Source organism: Cygnus olor, chromosome 6 (genome assembly GCF_009769625.2).
Source record: "Cygnus olor isolate bCygOlo1 chromosome 6, bCygOlo1.pri.v2, whole genome shotgun sequence".
In the NCBI taxonomy this organism is placed as follows: domain Eukaryota; kingdom Metazoa; phylum Chordata; class Aves; order Anseriformes; family Anatidae; genus Cygnus; species Cygnus olor.
Window position 1 is genome coordinate 34,937,735 of NC_049174.1, and position 22,353 is coordinate 34,960,087.

Sequence of the window (22,353 nt, forward strand, 5' to 3'; positions counted from 1 at the left end):
AAAAAATAAGCAAGAGTTCTGATAAACTAAATTATGATCTCTTTCAATCCTAATCATCAGAATCTACTTACTGAATTTATTATTGACTATATATTATTGTGTTTCAAACTTGCCTAGAAAAGAGCATTAGCTTCTCCTCAGCTTTCCTTATCACAGATATAATGCCTTAAGTTGTTATATTTCAAACTAATCATGTCAATAAAGAAAGGGTATGACCTTTGTGGGGTGAGTGTAATTTGCATATACAACTCCATAAACCCACCTCAGCTAGGGACTTAGAAGTCTATTAAAATATTACTACTTGTGGTAGTGATAGTGTCAGCTTCTAACTGACATTTAGATATTCAGATAGTAACCTCTAGAAAGAAGCCTGTATTTCAATAGATATGCATAGCAAAGTTGGACAACCCCTAATTTGCAATACAATAATAACAAATTATCATTGTACGCCTGAAGAAACATCAAATACTGCATGAGAAAATGGGTTGCGAACATATCATTGTGGTTTCAAGACAGGATGCTGATATTTAAGAGAGAACCATTTCATTATTGATTTATCATTTCCTTTGTCAAAAAAAAAAAATTACTTTTATCCTGACAATGGAGTCTTAATGGTAATTCACAAGATCTCAACATGCACTGTCAAGCTTCAAAATACTTCTGTAAAATACTGAGATAATTAAGTTGTTGCTTCTTTGAACACCTAAAACCTCATTTTATATTATTTTGCAGAGTATTCAGGAAACTAACTGTAATAGGCTGTAAGACTTCACATACGGTCTTAGAAAGTGTGTTTCTCTGCTAACTGGTGTTCCCTTAATTGATTTTGCTTGTCAAGTGTTATTGAACAAATCATTTTTTTAAACTGATTTTATATAGTCCTTTGGTACTGCTTTGTAAAATTAACCAGTTAAGCTTTGTTACAAAAGTTTAAGTCATATCAAGATGCATTGTTTGAAAAAAATAACTAAAATTTTTTATTAGTAGCTGCACATCAATAACCTGAATATATATTAAAAAGTATACAATAAATATATATTTGCAAACTGAGAAATGAGAATTCAGACAAAAAATCCACAATGAATTAGAAAATGGCATGTGATTAAGAAGAACGGATAAGGTGCACACCTGTAGGTCTTTGTAAATTCTTTTGAACCAATATCCTCCTCAGTGTACCATCCATAGATGATTCCTCTATGTGAGAGCGATCCCCAATAACCGTCCAGTACATCATCCTAAAAGCATTACACATAAAAAGAAAAAAAAAAAGAAAAAAAGATAGAAGCCTATACTAAACCTCAGAACACTTTATAGATACTATTTTTTTTTTTTCTTTTGTGAGCAACCTACCTGAAAGATGGGAGATAGCTCACCCTGTTTTACATACAAGTAAACTGAGTGGCAAGGTTAAGTAAGTGACTTGGAAAAGTTTAGACATTAGTGGATATCATTTTTTTTCTCTTAATTTGCATTGTTATTTGAATTACCAAACCAGAGTAATGTTGAAATATACATACCCCTTTTTAGGATTTACAGCAATTGCATATGGTTCTCCTGCGATACTTGTTAGGAGTCTTGTACAGTTAGGTCCATTCAATTGACCTACATTGATGGAATATCTCAGACTAGTCCAATGAGTTGTATAGTAGCTGAACCAATGCATTCTGGAATGATCGGTCCAGTAAATATTTCCAGCAATCCAGTCAACAGCAATGCCCCTAGGTCTTTTGAATTCTGGACACTAAAAGGAACAGATGTTAAAGTCAGATTTAATGAAATGATCATTCACAGCAGCTGTATAGTCACAGATTTGTATTGGCAAGGAACTTTTAGCTTTAACATATATGGTGAAAAATTTAAAAACACTTCAATGGAAAGACAAGCTCCGCCTGTAGGAGTAAAAGCAGTGGAAGCAGGCTGCTCACAGTTCTACTCAACAAAGAACAAGGCAATGGTTCAAAACAACTGTTTCATCAAGTCTTGGGCTACCTAAATTATGAAAACAGCACTTAGGCATGAGCTACATGAACTACTAATGCTGAAGCAAATAAATGTTACATATCAAAATTCCAAATGAAAGTAAAAGAAAGAACTGAGATTATGCATTTATTATACTCTACGAAAAACTATGCTATGCAATCCCAACCTAACCCTCCTCATTGGAAACGTTTTTTGAGACCTTTCTGAGTTATGGCACCTCAGGAGTCTGCCAAGGAAAAATAAAATCACTGCATTCAGAACACTGCAAAAAATTACCTCTGTATTCTGCCCAATATTGGCATGCAGTAGTAAAGAAGCTATTGAAGCACTTTTCCTCCCTTGCTGTTAACTGTAACTGTGCTCCACCATCAATTAAAACTAGAGCTATTCAGCTTCACACACAGCATTTACAAGAGTCGTGACTGATTACATCTTTGAGATTATAAACCATCATATCTGGTTTATATGAAATCATATCTGTATTATGATTTCACAGTTATGATTAAAGTCTAGATCCTAAAATACGGTCCTAAGGGAATAAGACCATACTGCAAACTGGAGATACATATGAAGAATATTCTCTGAAATTTACTAAAATTCCTGAAGAGAGAAGTAAAATCTATAAAATAGGACTACCCAATTATTTCTTACATGAATGCAGTATATCACCAAAAATTAATACTTGCATGAACTAAATACATATAACAATTGTATACTGGTTTACATATAATTATATCAAGTTAAGCTATGAACAAAAAAAAATCTATTCTTTGACAAATGCAGCAACGGAATGCTAGTAAACTATGTAACTGAAATCAGTAAAGAAAATCCTAAAATAACTTATTTTCCTTGGGTATCCTTAATACTACAAAGACATTTGTAGACTTTTTTTCCATCATAAAATAAAGGTCATTTCAATCTCTAGGTGAAGTAATAGGACATGCAATGATGCATTTAGATAGCCTGCTGTTTGTAAAACTTTAATCCTGCAAAAATGTCATAGAATGCATGTTATAAATGTAAACAGAACCCCGACTTCCTATTTAGATGAATATTAAACCAGCAAAATCAACCACCGAATTTACAAATCGGTACTTCTTTAAAACACAGGTCATAGTAGTTTTTTTTTAGTTAAAATAATACATCATAAATCTTTTTACAAAATGATGATGCTTTCAGAAATACAACAAAAATAAATTATTCTTTCAAGAAGTGTAGCATCTGAATGCAACATTCTGTTTTGTTTTTTTCCACTTGTTAAGTTATCCAAGCATAGCTCAAAGGATTTCAAGTAAAAGACATCATACCTGAAAATGTGTTTTTTTGATTTTTTTTTTCTGATAACCTTTCATTGCATTTTTTAATCTAAGATCCTTTTAATCCGGGATAATATTCATGAATCTGTGTCTAGAAGACTCTCATGCCTGGAGATCTCCAGTTACTCTTTTGGAGACCATTAAGATTAATGACTTACCTGGAAGCACTGGACTACAGTCCTGGAACTACACTGGACTACACTGGAACCAAATGTTCTTTTGGGACAGCAGCTACCATGGCCAGCAATGTCCCTTGCCTTTCTTTGGACTGTTCATGAACCGCTGTTTACAGTAAGACTGTTTTTTTTTTTTTTTTTTTTTAACCTGGTTAACATATCATGCAAGTTCCCATGCAGTGTGAGGGATGGTTCTCAAAAAGCTGTTGAAAGCGGATGAAACATGCAGAAAAACTTCTGGAACAACGTTGGGTTGCTTACTAACACTGATCTTTCCTCATTCTCAACTATACAGGAGAAGTGAAATTCCAGTAATGCTGGGATTCATATTAAAGATCAAATTAACAAGGAGATAACCATAAGAAATGGAAAGCAGACATCTGGTGTAACAGCTTAAAAAGGGAGAATAAAAAAAAAAAAAAAACACTAGCTGATGCTACTGCCGTTTAATTCTCAGTTGTGTTCATTAAGTTTCAACCTAGCTATATCATGTTTCTGATGTCTTATGCAACTTCTTGTACTGTCTACGAAAATTACTTACTGTAAATGAGCTTTTACCTAAATAGGTTATTTGGATTATGTTAATTTTAAAGAATGATTTTTGCATACAGAATAAGACTGAAAATACAGGAACAAAATCTTATTTTCTACAGTTCTTTTAGCCCACTCTGATGCTGAATATAATTTACTACAATTTATTAGAAAACCTGGGATTTGAAGCCTGATAACCTTTTATAACGTTAGTTTCTGCACATCTACTGAACATGTCGGCCTGACCATTTTTTATCTGAATTGTTGCCTATTGTAAAACATCTTTTAAAGGTACATAAATAAATAAAGGTACAGTAGCAACTTGGATTTGGAAATCGTTTTGATATAGTGATGGATTACATTCAGAAATCAATCTCTGAAGCTGAATTTGATTGGAGGAAGTTTGTTACACATACAGCAGGAACTCATCACCTTGCAATTCTCAGCATTTTAACTAGAAAAGACAAATTAAAAATATAAGTTCTATCATAAGTACATCTGAAGAAGTATTTTTGCTGTTTTCTTTAGAGATGTTTTTGGTATTGCATTTCTGTAGAAAAAGAGTAAAAGACTGATTTTTTTTTTTTAATGTATCTTGATTAAAAATAATATATTATCCAATAATAGATAGCAATAAAAATAAATTAGAAGCGATGATACTTGAGAACTCTTAGGCTTTCACTTCTGAAAACAGAAAATTTCCTTAACAGACGAGCATCCCAGTAGATGCAAATATTCACCAAACCACTGTTTGTATTACATAAGTAGGATCATTTAAATAACATATCTGTCTGATACCAGACAGAGAGGCTCTCCTAAGGTCATAATTAAACATCATCCATACAGAGCTGCTGCTTCAATGTAAAGCAATAACTTAATGCTGTTACCTTTAAGAATAGTAAAAACATTCTGATGATCAGCACAACTAAAAAAGAAGCAGAAAACCTGTTACTGTTCAAATTGGTTAACGGCTGAAAAGACCAGTGTAGATATTCCTTAAATATTCCTTGAGCTTGAATATCTGCTATTGTCATCAAGCATTTGCACAGGAGCTCTCCTGTACTAATGGTATCATGGTGTGTACTGGAACATCTCAGTGTATGGATCTGAGCAGGATTTTTTTTTTTAATAGTATTTATTAGTACTTGGAAAACATCTTCTGCATAATTAATATACCGTCAGGTAAAAATTCCCCAGGTCAGTTCCAGTAACCTCATGAAACACGTTAAGTCACAGAAAATATTTGTGAGGGTAACCTGGAAAATTTCTGTAAACCAAACATTATCATTTTATAGATTTCAAACTACTGTCTGCAGACTTAGATACCACTTTTACTTCATATAATGTGCATTAACAGAACATATTTAAGCTATGGTACATTTTAGCTGGGGTTAGTAGAACATTTAAACCATTTTTCCATTTAAAGCAATGGACTGAATTCCCCATGACCTGAGGAAAAGTTGGGAGTACATGGGTAGATAGCTATATCATAGGAGTGGTTGAGGGCCCTTGCTAAGCTCTCAGAAGAGTGAGCCTGGAGCAAGCTGCTAATATACTGATTAAATACATTACAAAACCTATGTTTTTCTTCCTATTATACAGTACAATTATTTTAATGTTCAACTTTGTGTTCTCTTCCATGAAAAAACAGCACTTGAGTTTAAGTGGCAAATCACTGTGTTGAATATTCACCTCAGATAACTTATATATCCTCTCTCAAAGGATTACACCAGTGAACAGCTGCACCAGTTATCACCAATTCACTTGTATGAACTTGATCAGAATGTAATCCTCTTCTGTACCTGCCAATAAACTCTGAAGAGTTGATATTTACTATTTCCTTTAATGCTTCAATTTGTGCCAAGTTTAAACCCCTTTTCACAGAAAAATGTAAGAGATACTCAAAGCTGTTCTCTGAGGAAGGCTCTTGATATGCTAATTCCATGGAGCAATTTCAGTTGAGATGTATTTTCTGCATTAATGCAATTACCTGAAAATGCAGGTGAGTTTGTTCAAGTTTGCCATCCTGATTTACATATCAAAGTCTAGATATAAAAGTTATAATGTAACCTTTGAAAACTTATCCATTAAAAATTTGAGTTAAGTATAAGGAATTTTCAAGCTTTTCAAAATCAAAATTTAAGTGACAGTGCTAAAGCAACACTATAAATTAATTAAATCACTGATCTGCTATATATATGGCAATAGTATTTGAGTATTAATGAGATAATATTTGGAAAATATTCTGAATAGGTTAATGCAGTGAGAAATAAATGCTTCACAAATATAAATGCAAGGTGGTTGGAATTAGATGACCTTTAATGTCCCTTCCAACCCAAGCCATGCTGATTCTATGATAAATGAAAGGTCTCCAACTTATATTCAGATATACTCAATTCTGTTCATTTTCCACATACAGATTTGTAAAAAGCTTTATATGGCTTGGATGAAGCACCTTCACAAGCATCTACCAACCTGAATTGTTAGACGAAAATGGTATATAAAGAAAAGCATATTTTTTTTCATTTAACACTGGGAAAGCAAACCTGTATATCGATAACCTCAACTTAAGAGGAAGTGACTAGAAAGTATTCTGGCATAATGGCAAAACAGTAATACAAAAAGCAATATAAAATAATAGTAATTGTAAGAACATTTTTACTTTATTCATTTAAACATGGAGACAACGTTGAATCAATTAGGAAAATTTCAACCCCTGGACTATTAAGAAGTCTCAAGAAAGTTTATGTTCAATTTTATGGACCCATAATAAAGCACAGATCCATTAAAGATGTTGTGGGCCAACAGACTACACTTATCTTTGTAGGAGTTGACTGGATATTAACCACAAAGAAATAAAATAAATCAATAAAAACAACAACAAAAAAAAGCCCAACACGTTCATGTCATAAGACTTTACAATTTTGATATTTTCTTTAGGTAAGGAATTTGATACAAAGGTTTGTCTAGCAGGACTTCTTAGGTACAGGTATCTGCCACTTTCATACGAAAAAAAAATCACAGTAGAATTACTCCACATTTTCAGTGAATACTTAGATTCTCAAAGTATCCTGCCCCAAAACTTGAATGATATACGTGACCAATAGAAATACTAGGAATAATCTGTTTTAGATCTACTTCCCACACATATGCCATCATAAACAACTGTCCACTGGTGCCTACATCCTCAGGGTTTCTGGTCAAAGGTCAGAAATGTCATTCACTTGCAAAGGTAATTTTCTTGGAGGAAAGGTACTTAGAGCTGGTTTCAGATGTGCAAGATTTGAATGACAGATGAACGATGACTGTTGCTATTGGTGTTTACTGTACTGGATACAAAAGCATCCATGTAATGTAAGCTCATCCCTGTTAACTCTCTTAATTTTAAGGAAACAGCTAGAAAGATGTTCTTTCTAACCTCACTTCTGCTGGCCAAGAAAAAAAAAAAAAAAAAAGAGTAACTGAGTAACTCTCCTTCTGCCATCACATTTAATACAGTCCAAAATCTAAATTTAGAGCATTGTAGAAACACAGACATACAGATCATGTTGTTATCTTCAGTTCAGCACTAACATATTCTTGAGAATCTTCTACATATAGATTAGGTAAAATTAATATCAATCTGCACTTCCTTTGTTTACAAGTAAAGACTGCTTGAAATTACCCTAGGTTAGAAAAATCCACATTTCTGCAGCAAATGGCAAAGTGACATTTATACTAATTCAAAAATAACTACACAGTTAAATAAATAAAGGAATAATTACTGGTCTCATTTTTAAGTGTTTCTCATAGATTTTCTAATATTGTTGTTTACCTGGTCACTATGGAAATCAGGCCTCTCTTTGGCCTATCTAAGTTTTCTGTTTTCCAAGTATTTGAAATTTATGCCTTTCTTTAAACCATATCACATATATATATTATAACCTCTCTTTTTTTTCTCCCTCTTAAAAAAAAAAAAAAAAAGAAAGAAAAGTATATATATACACCTTCCTAGTATACAATATTTCCAAGTTTATAACATATTGGTTATTTCTGCGTAGAACAATTTTAAATACAGTTGTGTTCTCCTAGAGCCATGACGAAGTCTGTCAGGGTCTTGAAAGGAAAGGCAGAGTAATTTAATTCGACACATACTATTTGAATAAAATAATTATCAAATAAGAATTTTAGCTTATTAAATCATTAAATTATTATAAACAATTGGAAAAGAAAAATAAATGAAAATATATTTTTATTTGTAATCTTTGGGTTTGTTTACTTACTATCAAGCCGCTGTTACTTTGTCTTCTCTCTCGGTCATGAAGTTTTCTGTAGAAAATTCCTCCAGGATTAAACTGAGTACTCCAAACAATCATGTTCCCTTGAAAATATGCATCCATTCCAGTTATCCTTGAATTATGTTCAATATGTGATATTTGTTGATGAACATCACTGTAGTTGAATGGATATGCAAAACCCAGGATGTCAGTGTCATTAGCAACATAGAGAACTTGATCTTCAGAGCCTAGGAATTATTATAATGAAACAAAAATAAGGTAAATGTCAACTAATGCAAAAATCAGTGGTTTTCACTCAAGTAGCTTTTTGGTGTTTATCTGACCATTTCTTATGTTAAAAAAACCACTCATGCTCTGGACAATAATTGCAACTCTTCATACTTTGATACTATTATATGACTTAATGTTCTCCAGACTCACACTGTGACACCTGACACTGTATATTTTAAGAAGTATGTAATGTAAGAATTTGAGCACTTTAAGCAATATACAAAAATAGGGGATATTATGCATATATCCATAACCCACATCAATTGCTACACATTTTTAAACGCATGTTGTGTCTAAAGGGTCCTAAACAAACACAAACGTGCCAATAGGCATTATTTTAAAGTGCTCTAGTATCTTTAGTGAAGACAGGGAAGCTTTGAAACTGACTACAACAGAAGCAAACTGGACTAGAGTTGCTATAGAACATGCACAGTAATGCCTTACATCTCAGCATTTCAGACAGAGTTTATGGATACATGTGAATGTGCAATATTTATGGTTATCTAGTTACCATTTACATTTGGATATCATATATGCTATTCATAAGAAAGGTTATTCTGAGTTGTTTTGAGAATTACTTGTGTGTATTATTCAAGAAATATTTATCTAAATATTGATTATATATGCAACACATCAGCACTACCAATGATGTACATAATAAATGATTTAGTATAGCCCATTTATTATAATTTCTGTAGCCTTACCTTTTGCTACACAACTGTTATTCCTCTCCTTATAATTTTTCTCACATGCACATTTGTATGACCCTTTAATGTTATTGCAATGTTGGGAGCAGGCACCAAATACCATACACTCATTGATATCTGTGAGGGAAACAAATGCAGTTTATGAATCTATAGTCTAATACTATCTATTATTTAACTGAACATCCTGGAAAAATGCAAATGAAGAAAACAAACTTATAAGTATCAGTATATCTTGCAACAGTGAAAGGAAGCTTTCTGCAATTATTACTAACATTATTCCCACTGTAATCAACACACCTCAGAAAGACATGTATATATATATATATATTTACTATTTCTCCATCCTTCTTATATAAACCTATAATCATTAGAACTTGAAATCAACTTTGAGAATGAAAATGCCTGCTACAATTATTTCCAACACATCTACCTCTGTTAGACCGTAAACTAAATGATCACCTGTTATTGGACAACCTCCCATGTATGGCATTTTCTCCAAAATCAAGTAATGAAGCTTTTTTATTCAAGAGTCTATTCACTTTGACAGTCCCATTGAAGTGATCTGCACTTTTTTCTGCAAGTTACTGTTCACCAGTAAAAAAGAAATTTAATTCTTAAACTATTCTTTGGAAGGTAGAAGTACTTATCTTTAATTATAACATCTTTTTTTTCCTGCTCAGTGTGGCATCATAGATATTAAGACATGTTTTCTAAGGTAGTTTACCTTCAAACTATTTATCTTTGTTTCAATTCTCAGTTTTATGCATCTTCATTATTTTTAAGCATCCAAAGTATTCTCACATATATATTTAAAAGCCGGTCCTAAATGCTCAGTTAAATATTCTATTAGACCATGAATCATCCATTAAAATCTTAAATTAGAAATTCATTTAATATTTGTCCTGAACCTTTTGACATTCACAATCAATGTTAATCTTTGATAACTTCTCCAGGTATACGCATAACTCTACATCCTGTAAGTCCTTTCAGTTTCTTATCTCGGTTTCTAAATCTCACAGCTATGAAACAGTTTGGAAAAAAAAAAAAAAAAAGTGATATGCACCCCCTTCTCTAGCATAAAAAATGGACTACCCAGCTGACTTTTAATACTTTACAGTAAAAGTGAGGGAAAAGGTCTGTACCTTCACATTGTCTATTTCTCTTGTTTCTCTGAAATCCAGGTTTGCATTGACACAGTAGGGATGTTTTTGTTTGATTACAGTATGCATCATCTCCACAAGGATTCACATTAGCTTCACATGTATATTCGGTGACACCTAAACATAAACAAAACGTCTAAAAAAACCTGATAGATTTGTTTATCTGTTAAAAATGACATTAAAATAACAAAAAAAGTGACAAATTTATCTTTCCGTTGAAAGATCAAGGTAAATTTTAAACAAATATATGACATTACAGTGTTTACCTACATATGCATATAAATTGACAATATTTAGTTGAAATACTGTGCTTCACATCAAGAATTTAATACCAAAATTTATCTTGCTGCAGATGTGAAATAAAGTGCAATCCATTTATAGCTGATCTACTCCAAAAAGAACTACTCTAAATGCTCTAAAGGCTATTGCAACATTTCCTTCCTTTTGTGGTACATCAAATAGAATTAAAATCAACTAACGATTAGCTGCCTTTTTTATTTATTTATTTTTTAAGACTGTGTGTGTATCTGTTTATATACACTGTACAGGTTATGTTATTTTCATGTTACACTTCAATGCTGTTGAAAAGGTTTTCAGTGTATGAAAGTCTCAGTTTATTCTTTATTTTCTGCTACAATCATGAAAACAAACTGTCAGAAAACTCACTTATTTTGCAGTCTTGCTCATCTGAACCATCTCCACAGTCATCAAACCAATCGCACTGTAGTTCCATTGGAATACATTTCTTATCATTACAAGCAAATTCATCTTTTTTACAAGGTCTTGTTTTATATGTGATTTTATCTATGTAATTACAAATGAGTAAGAAAAAAAAATCAGTATTTAGGCAGTATTTAAGCTTTTTAGATTATTTTAGACACATGTAAATTGAAATGACCATGAAGCATTAAGCAACTGGAAATTATTTCAAGCTTAATTTCTTTCAATTTCAAACTCTGATCTACTAACCTCCAGTTAAGCTTTACTGAAGGACAAGCAGATCTCTGTAACAAAGTTTGCCTTCAGGTTGTTTTCTTTGATCTGAATGCCTTGAAAGGTAATGTCACCTACCACAGTGATCTTCATCCGAGTTATCACCACAGTCATCAACCTCATTGCAAATCTGTTCGGGTCGCAGACAAACCCTGTTGTTTCTACATCTGTACGGCCTTGTTGGAGGGCATGGAAACTTTACTGTATATTAAAAAAAAAAAAAAAAAGAAAAAAAAGAAATCAGCTACTACCCAGCTAGTATTCTTGAATCTTCTTTAATGTCTCCTTATCAAGGCAATGAGCAGGCATGGGAACACAGCTGTCCTTGACATATGAATGGTACTTTTTATGTTCTGATACCTAATAAAAGAACACTTAAGCAATGTTTACAGTGTAAGTTTTTCATTTCAAGAATGAAATTATTTTGTGTGATATGGGTAATTACACTTTTTTTTTTTTGAGAATCATTAAATATGCCTGACATAAAATAAAGGAAGTAGCAAATTTAATGCTGATCTGTATTTTGATGTAAAAACAACTTTTTCCCATCTATGCACTTCCTCTAAGAAGATTATTTTTTCACAAATATCTTATCTGAAATTATATGAATAGAAGTAACAATGGAAAACTGTATCAAATTGGATGTGCTCAACAACTATTTGCATTGATGATTCCATAGATTGTTGTTCAATGGAATGTTAAAGTTAATTATAGCTGTAAAAGTTAAGTATAGCTGTAAAAAATATTTTCAACATTAATTTTATTAAACTTGACTGAACTCATTATGAAAATAACTTGTAGCTGTTAATCTAGGATTTTTTATTTTCCAAGAACTCTGAGAATTTCAGTTTTACAGTGTTTCAGACTTATAAAATTTCAGTTTTATAGCTTCTGTGAAGTTATTTTATTCACGATTGCAATGGCAGGCATCCTGAAAGCAGGAGCACACAGTAAAAGTTTATCATAACCTTATATTCCCTATTACCTGATACCTGCGTTCTCCCCTGTTTCCTCATTGGCTGAGTACTACAGGTTCACAACTTATTTGACACACTTCTATACCATACATGTACAATTTAATTTGACCAACCATTAATTTCTCCTTTTCCTTTTTTTTTTCCTTCTTCTTTCATGACTAGAGGGCCCATGATTTTTGTTTTTACTGATTTCATATGGCTCATCCTGTTTTTTTAGCTATCCTCCTTATTTTGGGACAGTGGGATCTTCCCCTTATCTGCTTAACATACTCCACACTACTATGCTGCACAATCACTTTTGAATACGCAAAGTTAGTGGAATAGTTTTTCCTTCTATTGCAAAAACACAACTTTGTTTCTCACACTGTCTAATAGATGATGTCTTTTGTTTTGTGCATTTTTGGAAAAAATGGCTTTGGTATTTCTAAAGTTTTGTGATGCTAGACTTCTTAAAAAAATTACTCAAGGTAATTTCTATGTAATGTAATAATACTTTTAGCATTTGTTACAGAACTGTTGTTTTTACAATAAACAAATATACATCTACCAGATTGACATAACTTTAAAAAGGCACGTAAGTAATTTCTTATTTGACATCTACCCTGTAATTTTAATAGAGCTAAAGACTGTAAACTGAAAAAAGAGAGAGGAAGGGGAAATTATATCCAGTTCCTCTGTCTAGAGTTTTCACTGACACAGGTAACAGTATAACGCAATATGAACTCAGTATTTAGAAAGTATTACTTTGCTTGTATGCTCACATTTCAAGATAATCTTCTAAAGATCAAATGAAGAAAACTTAGATGTGCGTGTCCTTATATACTTAGGTATTATATGTTATTTCTAAATCACTTACTGGCGTTACTACATTGAAAACACTGAAAAATGTAATGCCATACCACACATTTCAGCAACTTCATCAGAGTTATCTCCACAGTCATCCTCTCCATCACAAACCCAAAAATGCAGTTTGCAGAGAGAATTGTTGCACAAGAACTCATCAGCTCTACATATACTTCCCCCTGGAAGGAAAGAAAGAAGAAAAAAAAAAAAAGGAAAACAGAAAGACAAAGAATGAATGTCAGTTCTTGATAAAATCAGTGACATTATTACACATACTATCTGCAAAGGATGACACGTAGTGTAACTACATGAACAAATCCCACATGTAAGAGTTGAAGAAGCAGAGGGAAATACTCATTGTACTGTCTTCCTTGACCATACGCTTCTTCCACTTTCTTCTCATGACTGTTATATCTAGCAATTTCTTATTTGGCCTGACTAGAAAGATAAGTTACCAAAGAAAGACAATGAAAACTCACCAACTGTAAACTTTGCTATTAGGGTAGATCTAGACATATAGGTACAAAGTAGATAAGACTAGGTGACCTCTAAGAGTCTATTTCTTTTCATAACTTCTGAAATTTCTCATTGAGATATTTAGCAGACACAAAACACATCAAGAATATTTTTTTCCATACAACTTTGGTATTGATTGATCTCTGAAACATCTAACAAAACAGAACAGAGTGTGAGAGCTAGAGTGTTCAAGCTTTAAAAATGCTTCAAGTTGGATTCAGTTTTAATATGTGCAGCAGTAAGAAGGTATTTTGTTTCAAAGATGTTACAACTAAATTTTACCATTACACTCAATGAAGTTATAGAAACTTCTTGAAGTTCATTTTCTACAGAACATATTTTTCTGGTAAACGGATTCTCAGTTTTCTGAGAAAAGTAGAGTACAGAAGTAAAAAAAGAAGAAGAGAAGAAGAAAAAAAAAAGTCCATGTACCTGCAGAGGAGGAAACAATGAAATTTTTTAAGATAGCATCAAAACTCTCCCTGTGGCTTTGCTCAATGCATTACATCTATTCTAATAGTTAGATTAAGCTCCAGTGGCTTACTTATTCACTCAGTGCCCTGTTCACACCCCATTAAAATGAACAGAAGGCTTTCTTTCACCATAAAAGGTTCAGAACAGGTTTAATTTTTTTTTTTTTTCAGAACATTAATTTGCATGAAATACCCCCTGTGTAAGAGGATGTTGGGAACTCTCATTCTGTGTTAGTGAATATGAGTCACCTCCGTTGCAAATATAAGTTACAAGCAGTAACAGAAATTTTATTTGGAAATAAATATTATATGGAAAAAAATATATATGGAAAATATATATAAATAATATATAATATAAATAATATAATAAATATATTTTATTATAAATAATATAATATAAAATATATATATGGAAAAAATACAATCCAAGTATTTTTTTTTTATTACAGAAGACATGAATATAAATAATTGTGTGTATAATCACAATAAAACCACAATACTAGTTGAATCATAAGACTGAAAGAAACTAAAAAGTTGTATTTTTTAAACATGCATTTGTGGGCTACAAATAAATAGTATGGAAATTGTTTCAGAATACTATAGAATAAAATTCCATTTTTGTTTGCTGTATTTCTAAAGAGAAAAAAAAAATAGTTATCAGTGAGATAAACTGGCATTTGTTTTATGTGATTGCTCTGCCTGCCGTAATTCTTTTATAGAATAGATTTCTATAAGAGAAATCATAATTGTGACATAAATACACAGTATTATAGCAATAACCAACTAGGCAAAAGGTTTCTTATTGCATTATAAGCAATTTGCAGTTCACAGAAGCTTCATTATGCCATCCAAAGAATAATGTAGGCTCCAGATAAAATAAGTATGTTACTACTTATTTACAGTTCATTGCTTTTCAAAGAGATATAGGCTAGATATTTGTAAAGGCAGTTTTAAAATGGACTTCTAAAAGTTTGTTGATTTTTCCATCTTCTTAAAACAGTTCATATTTCAACACTTCCAAATATGATATTTGCTCTTTGCAACTGAACATCTCTGGAACAGATTTCAGATTTCTTCATTGTCATTCATTTCTTCCATATTTCATAATTTTCTGGTCTTTCTTTCAAACTAAATCATCCTATATAACCTCTTGCCCCACCCCCCCACACCCCCCAAGGGTAAGCATTGTGGCTTTGTAGTTTTATGATAAAATAATGGAAGAATATTTTACTCTGCAATTGCTTGCTTCACCTCAGATTATTATTGCTTACTTTTGTACTGCATTATACCTTTGAAAGTACACACAGATCATATGACTCTAGATGCCTAATCCACATAACTATACTCAAAAGAGAAAGAAAAAAATAAAAGTCTGGAAAAATAAAACAAGAAACTGACAAAATGCTGAGTAAAATTTTACTATAATTTCTTTGACTGAGAAGTTCTGTCTTTGTCACAATTATTGAGTTACTACACTTAAAAGTCTTCTGCAGAGTTACACTGCTACTGCCTGGTGGTTAAAGAAAGGTTCAATTTAAAAAATAAATTCAGAAATAAAACATTTTTCATGGTCCTAAGCTCAGAAGAAATACTAGGGGGAACTTCAACAATATTTAGTTTCTTACATCTGTGCATCTGTGTCATATATGTATGCAAATATATATGAATGCACAATTGAAAAGGCATATTAGAACAAGATTTCTGAATTTTCGTCAACTATGAGAATTAGACTAACTGATGTATTTCTCAAAAACATTTGGAAGCTTAGTCATAACCATGAAGGTACAAGCATAGTGTTTAGCTTCATGTGAATCAACTTATGTGCATAGTTCTTTTCTCTTAGGAGAGAGAATTCAAAGCGTGGTCTTAAAGTTTCTGGTTAGATGCAGGATTTCATCTACATGAAACAACAGAAAATTGGGGTCTTGTTTATTTAGCATTTTTTCATTATAATGAATGGTTTTCATCTTATTGTTACTTATAAGATTGTTTTAAATAACAACAGTCTAGTAATACTGGATGTATTACTGATTTCTTTGATGATACAGAATACACTACCAGTAAAAAAACCAACCTTGGTCACAGTCTTCTTCATCACTGCCATCCACACAGTCATGGATTCCATCACAAAGCCATCTGACAGGAATACAGTAAGCCTTATTTTTGCATCGAAACTGATCTTCTTTACATTCTGTTACACAATCCATCTGTGTGAATACAGATGTGAACTAATTATTAATGAATAAAAATGACAACATACTTAATGACAAACTTAAAATTTACTGACGCTTTTTCATTGCCCTATGTATTTAATAAAATACAGTTGTCCCTGACAATGGAATGTGTAATTTAAATAGTTACTGAAGTCCAAGTGAAATCGTAAGCACACTATACATATTCTGATAGTGCCTCTGTTGCTCAGCATTAGCAATGGAAACAGTGGCTATATTTATATGCCTGAAGTGAACTGTCCTGAAAGAAACAACCCTGGACATGAAGCCAGTTAGTACAAACTGTCTCATATCCACATCGATCTGGACTAGAAACCTACAGAGTAGATTGTCTTCACCTGCACTGGGTAGCGTTTAGCTCATGCAAACTTCTGGCTCTAAATGGCACCTTTATGGCTCTGAGAAAAAACAACTATTTTTGGTCTTTTTTTCTTAAAGTTGTTCAAGAAGGTATTAGTGTTTTAAAAAAGATATCAACAGTGTAATATCTAGGAAGAGTATGGCATGAAGGCCCATGGAGAGTGAGGTGAGTCCTAGGATTATTCGATATCTCAAGGACAGAGGGAGGCAAATGTGACACAAAGTCATCCATATTGTGAGTACAGAACAGTCTCTGAAGCGAACTGCCCCAGAATGACATCCAGGTGTTGATTTAGAGGAAACAAACTGATCTATTTGAAAAGAAGGACACACAGCAAAGAAACATAATCCACTGTAAATACAAAGCAACCAAAATCATGGGGCTAAGTTATCTGACAGTGTTCAATGAATGCAAAAAAAAAAAAAAGTGTCTCTATTCAGTTCAAAAACTGTTACAAAATTCATTTCATACACTAGAAAAATAAAATTGTCAGTTACCTCATCAGATCCATCAGCACAGTCATACTCTCCATTACATTTCAAAGATGCTGAAATACAGCCTCCACTTGCACAGACATACTCACTTGAAGAGCAGGTTGGAGATGCTGGTTACAAACACATATTTTAGCATTAAGAAAAAGATAACTTATGTATAAGCTGCCTTATGATTCCATGTCTTTATCTGGTTTAACACAGTGTGCAAACATGTATTTATAAATGATGAACTTTTCCAAACTTACAAGGAAATATTTGACAAAAGTGAATTGCCTCATCCTAAGTAAATTGTATAATGACAATGAAAGGATATGTGTTTTATCACTGAGAAATTTCTTTTTGTGTTTTCCTTATGCTTGGTAAGGATGGCAACTACACATATACACATATTCACGTAATTAGTATATTATAAAATTCATGCTTAAAGTGGGCCTAGGCTTTACCTAAATTATGTAAATGCTAATAATTAAACAAACTTAAGTTATATGAAACCACAACTTTGGCATGCATACATTATTAAAGTTTAAATAAATACATATTAATCAGTTTTTATTTAAAATACAAGTAGACATTTTTGTTGCATTGGAAATCAGGAGAGTTGTGTCATAAAATTCCATAAGCTTCATTAATGCAGATGAAGCTTACAAAAAAATAATGCAAATATAAACAACTGAATTTTCCAAGACAATAATAATGAAATGAAACAACAAATTTGCTAGAGAAAACCTTTGCATAAGGACTAGTAAATAATGAATGAACACCATAAAACAAAAAACCTCCAGATACCCTAGTAACATGCCAAGAGATGCTGGTATTCTCAGAGCAAAATTCTGTAACCTGAATTATATTTCACTAAAATTAAATACCATTCCTCTCAAAAAGTTTCATATTGCATGGCTGTATATATATATTTTTTTAAAAAAAAAACATGAGTACGAGGACACAATGATACAAATTCAAAAGAATGAACTATATCAGACTTATTTGCACTTCTCCCTAGTCATAATGCACAAGTTCTCAAGTTGTTGACTTATTTTCTCCTTGTTTCATTGTGATTTATTCCTTGTTTCATTCAGTTTTATTTGTCAGCATTATATAAAACAATACCTGGTTCACAATTTTTCTCATCATCCCCAAGTTTGCAGTCTTCATGACCATCACATTTCCATTTTGCTGATATGCACTGACCGTTGGAACACTGGAACTGATCCCTTGAACAGCCTGTTTCACAATACCTCTGTTACAATAAAAACAATGTGTATACAAAATCAAGAGTTTACTATAAACATAGGTAAATATACAGCTAATCAGAGAAATTAATGGCCATAACTCTTCACATTATTAAATATAGCAATGCCTTATGAAATAAAATATCTTTGTAAGTATGATCCATGAAAGGTGGGAAGCATCTGAAGTCCAATACTAGCAGGAAAGGAAAGGGGACAAAAGGAAAGAACAGAGAAACTGCAAAGCAAATATCCATGAAGCTTCTGCTACATAAGCAACAGTCTACACTTTTTCAACAAAAAACATAAACCAAACGAACCAACTGCTGGTATTGAAAGCAATAGCTCCCCAGCTAGGACAGAAAATGTATGGAGGATTGGAAGAGGTTCAGATCATTGATGGGGCCAAAAAGATGTAGATACACTACAGATAAATATGACTTGATTTTAAGTCAGCTTCTCCTTTTAGAACTAATTAAATAGGTTCAATTTAGTAAATACATATGTATTTATCGACTCATGTCTACAATTTCCATTACTGCTTATTAAAACAGTCATATGTGGGAAAACTGTGGTCAAACAACATAAAACTACCAATTTTCTCAAATGTTTCTCCTGGAAGAAGCCTACCTCATCTGAGCCATCTGCACAGTCATAGTCTCCATCACACCAGAATCTTGCTGAAACACAGTCTCCATTTGCACAAAGAAAGTCTTTCAAAGTGCATGTTTGAGGCTCTGAATAAAGAAAAGTAACAACCGAAAGTAGTAAATCTCTATTTATTAGCATTTACATAAAAATATTTTGTATAAAAAAAATCCCCAAACAACCAATCAATGAATTACTATAACAAAGCCAAAAAACCACCAACTCTGAAACTCTCAGGATTTTTTTGTCTGTAGGATTTTGTGTTGTTAAAATTTAAAACTAAATTTCATTTACATATAAGATATTAATGAAAATACTGTCATTTCAGTTGTCAAATTTCTTTAGAAAATTATGTGATGATTAATATATAAACATTATTTATTTTAATGCATGCATGTTATCACAGGTTCAGTGAGAAATATCACAGGCTAGAAATTTGTTTTGCACTCATTGCTATCCAATCTAATTAGAACTAAACAGATCTTTCACTTTCAATTGCTCAATAGTGTACCTTTTATCACATACGTTTTAGCAAATATGTGTGTCAAGAATTAGCTTCCCCTGTGCTAAGCATTCAGGGGAACAGTCTTGAGATGGTAAATGGAATACCTAAGAAGGAAGGCTCGGAGTTTCAAGTAAAATAATTCCGTTTTCAAGCAATTAAATATGGGATGAAACATGACAACTATCTACTGACTGAAATGCTGACAAAACTGTTAAAGTGTTTTAACAGAAAGAGAACACAATGAGGTGAAAAAGTTAATGGACAGCATACTTTCACAAAAAATACACTATTGTCAGACCATTAGAAAACGGAAAAGAAGAAGTAAAAGTAAGAACAAGGATGGAGATTTTAAGTAATGTCAGAGAAAACAGAAAGGAGATGTTAGATAAAAAGAATCTTAGGAGCTTACAGATGGACAGGAGACAGTAAAAGTTGAAAGGTAAATGAGATATTTTTTGATAAATTGATATGTTCTTCTATTCCCTAGGAAGAAACAAAACACAGGTAGGTCTGAAGTCATTATAAAAGGCGGACACAATAAAAGGGAAGAGCAGACAAAATTAATTCAAGGTACAGGCAAAGCAAACAGAAGTAGGCCACAGGGAGTGATGGAGTAATCATGCGAAAGTGAGATTTGTTGCTTCAGCCTATTTACTTCACTGTCTGCATAGCTCTGCATTTTTGCTTTTACTGCCATGAAAACACTGGACAGGGGATCAGAGTGGAAGATTCTCCCAACAGAATACCATGCACTTTCCTTCTGAAAATGAGGACAAACAGCTGGTAAAGGGCTGAAGGGCATGTCCTATGAAGGGAGGCTGAAAACACCTGGGTCATCTAGCATGGAGGAAAGAAGGCTCAGAGGCGACCTCACTGCTCTCTACAACTTCCTGAGGAGGGGAAGTGGAGAGGGAGGTGCAGATCTCTTCTCCTTGATAACCGATGAAATGTGCCGGGGAGGTTCAGACTGCATATTAGGAAAAAAATTCTTTACTGTGAGGGAGGTCAAACACTAGCACAGACTTCCTAGTGAGGTGGTTGATGCCCCAGGCCTATCAGTGTTCAAGAGACATTTGGACAATGCCCTCAATAATATGTTTCAACTTTCGGTGGTCAGGCAGTTGGATGAGATGGTCTCTGAAGATCCCTTGAAACTGAACTAATCTGTTCTAAAAGACACTGGAAAAAAATGAAGTCCCTCTGGACTTTCAACCATTAGATTAAACAAAGGTACAGAAGAGATAATTGAGCAAAATGTAATTGAGCCTCTATATGGAGCCTCTTGACTGCCACACAGTTTTGGGAGCGTAGGACTGAAAAAGCAACTAAGGTTTATTTGTGAGAATATTTCCATTGGAGGAAACACTGCATTATGTAAATAATATAAAATCAAGAAAAAAGATTGATTGGTAAGATCTTTTCAACAGAGAGCTGGGAAGAGTTCAGGCAATTGGCGAACAACAACTAAATCAGTGGAGGAAGGGGGAAAAAGAGAAAGGAGGTGAAGATGAGAGCAGCAATGGACTGAGTAATGTTAAAGGGTCTTTAAATAGCAATGGAAAGTACCAACATGCCTGTTTTTGAGAAATGTAACAGAGTGATCAGGGAAAAGCTAAAACAAAACAAAACAAAACAAAACAAACACTCCCATCCCACACCCAAAATTAGAAACTTCCAATTTAGAATTTGGCAAATACCAACAGCACGACAACATATTAGACATGAGTTGCACAGATCTATGGTAAAGTCAAACTAAGTTTTTTTTTTTTTTTTTTTAATAGAAATCTCAATTTTTAGAAATCAAAGACTGTCTCAAGAAAGGAGTATTTTTGATAAATGTTTCAGCTTCTGCTTCATTTGTTTTCCCCTCACTTCATAATTAAAAGCCAAAATTACCCTGTTTGAAAGTTTTTTAAGAGGAATTTCATTTTTCAGGTAGGCACAACTTTTCATTTTGAAGCTGTAGGGAAATAGCAATAGAAGCAGATCTACGCCAATTTCATCGGTTCTCCAGCAATGTTATTTTTAAGCAAATCAAAGGTTAGTTTTATATGGATTCTTAGATTATACACATAATACTAATTTTCTCAAAGCAAAAGCTCATTGTATAAATGTTAGCAAATCACTGACATTTGATTCTTTTTACTGTTAACAGGCCAGGAAGAGGAAGTTCAAGATATGATAAATTATGTAAAGGAAACACTTTGTGGAAAAACAATTCATATGCAAATAAGCATTTCTCATGTTTCTATACTCATTTGCAAAATATAAGCAAATACTTTTTCTATACTGCTAATGAATTATTTATAAACAGAGATTTGATTCTGCAAAAATGTACACAATGAGCTAACTTCTCATTTCTCTGTTTGCAAGAAATATTTCTTCTGCTATTGGAATACATCTCTGTGATTTACATATGAACACAGAAGAGCACTTTCCCATCAGTGCTGTAGCTGTTAGTGAAAGGAATAAGTATTAATAGACCTCTGTATAACCAATAAAGGACAGCATCTTTCAGCTTCTGCTTTATAAAAGCACTGAAACTCCTTCCTGAGAAGAGCATTTTTGAATTATTAGAAAGAATCTTATTTGAAACACAGAACATAAGATGATCTCCTTTCACATTTTAAAGTTGGAAAATTATCTGTAGAGCCAACAGACACTTTTGT

General features: G+C 32.6%; 1 protein-coding gene across 12 annotated transcripts in view; it reads right to left on the bottom strand.

The window, feature by feature from the left end:
* Window positions 1-22,353, bottom strand: part of LRP1B (LDL receptor related protein 1B) — a 684,970-nt gene that overhangs the window by 49,775 nt on the left and 612,842 nt on the right. For all 12 annotated transcript variants that reach the window (XM_040561328.1, XM_040561327.1, XM_040561326.1 and 9 more), the window contains 12 exons: window positions 19,162-19,268; window positions 18,413-18,542; window positions 17,309-17,415; window positions 16,294-16,426; window positions 13,287-13,409; window positions 11,489-11,611; window positions 11,084-11,221; window positions 10,400-10,534; window positions 9,255-9,374; window positions 8,266-8,507; window positions 1,518-1,741; window positions 1,129-1,235 (listed from right to left, as the gene is read on the bottom strand). In XM_040561328.1, the coding sequence (XP_040417262.1) occupies window positions 1,129-1,235; window positions 1,518-1,741; window positions 8,266-8,507; window positions 9,255-9,374; window positions 10,400-10,534; window positions 11,084-11,221; window positions 11,489-11,611; window positions 13,287-13,409; window positions 16,294-16,426; window positions 17,309-17,415; window positions 18,413-18,542; window positions 19,162-19,268 (1,689 nt within the window). The remainder of the gene's footprint in view (window positions 1-1,128; window positions 1,236-1,517; window positions 1,742-8,265; window positions 8,508-9,254; window positions 9,375-10,399; window positions 10,535-11,083; window positions 11,222-11,488; window positions 11,612-13,286; window positions 13,410-16,293; window positions 16,427-17,308; window positions 17,416-18,412; window positions 18,543-19,161; window positions 19,269-22,353) is intronic.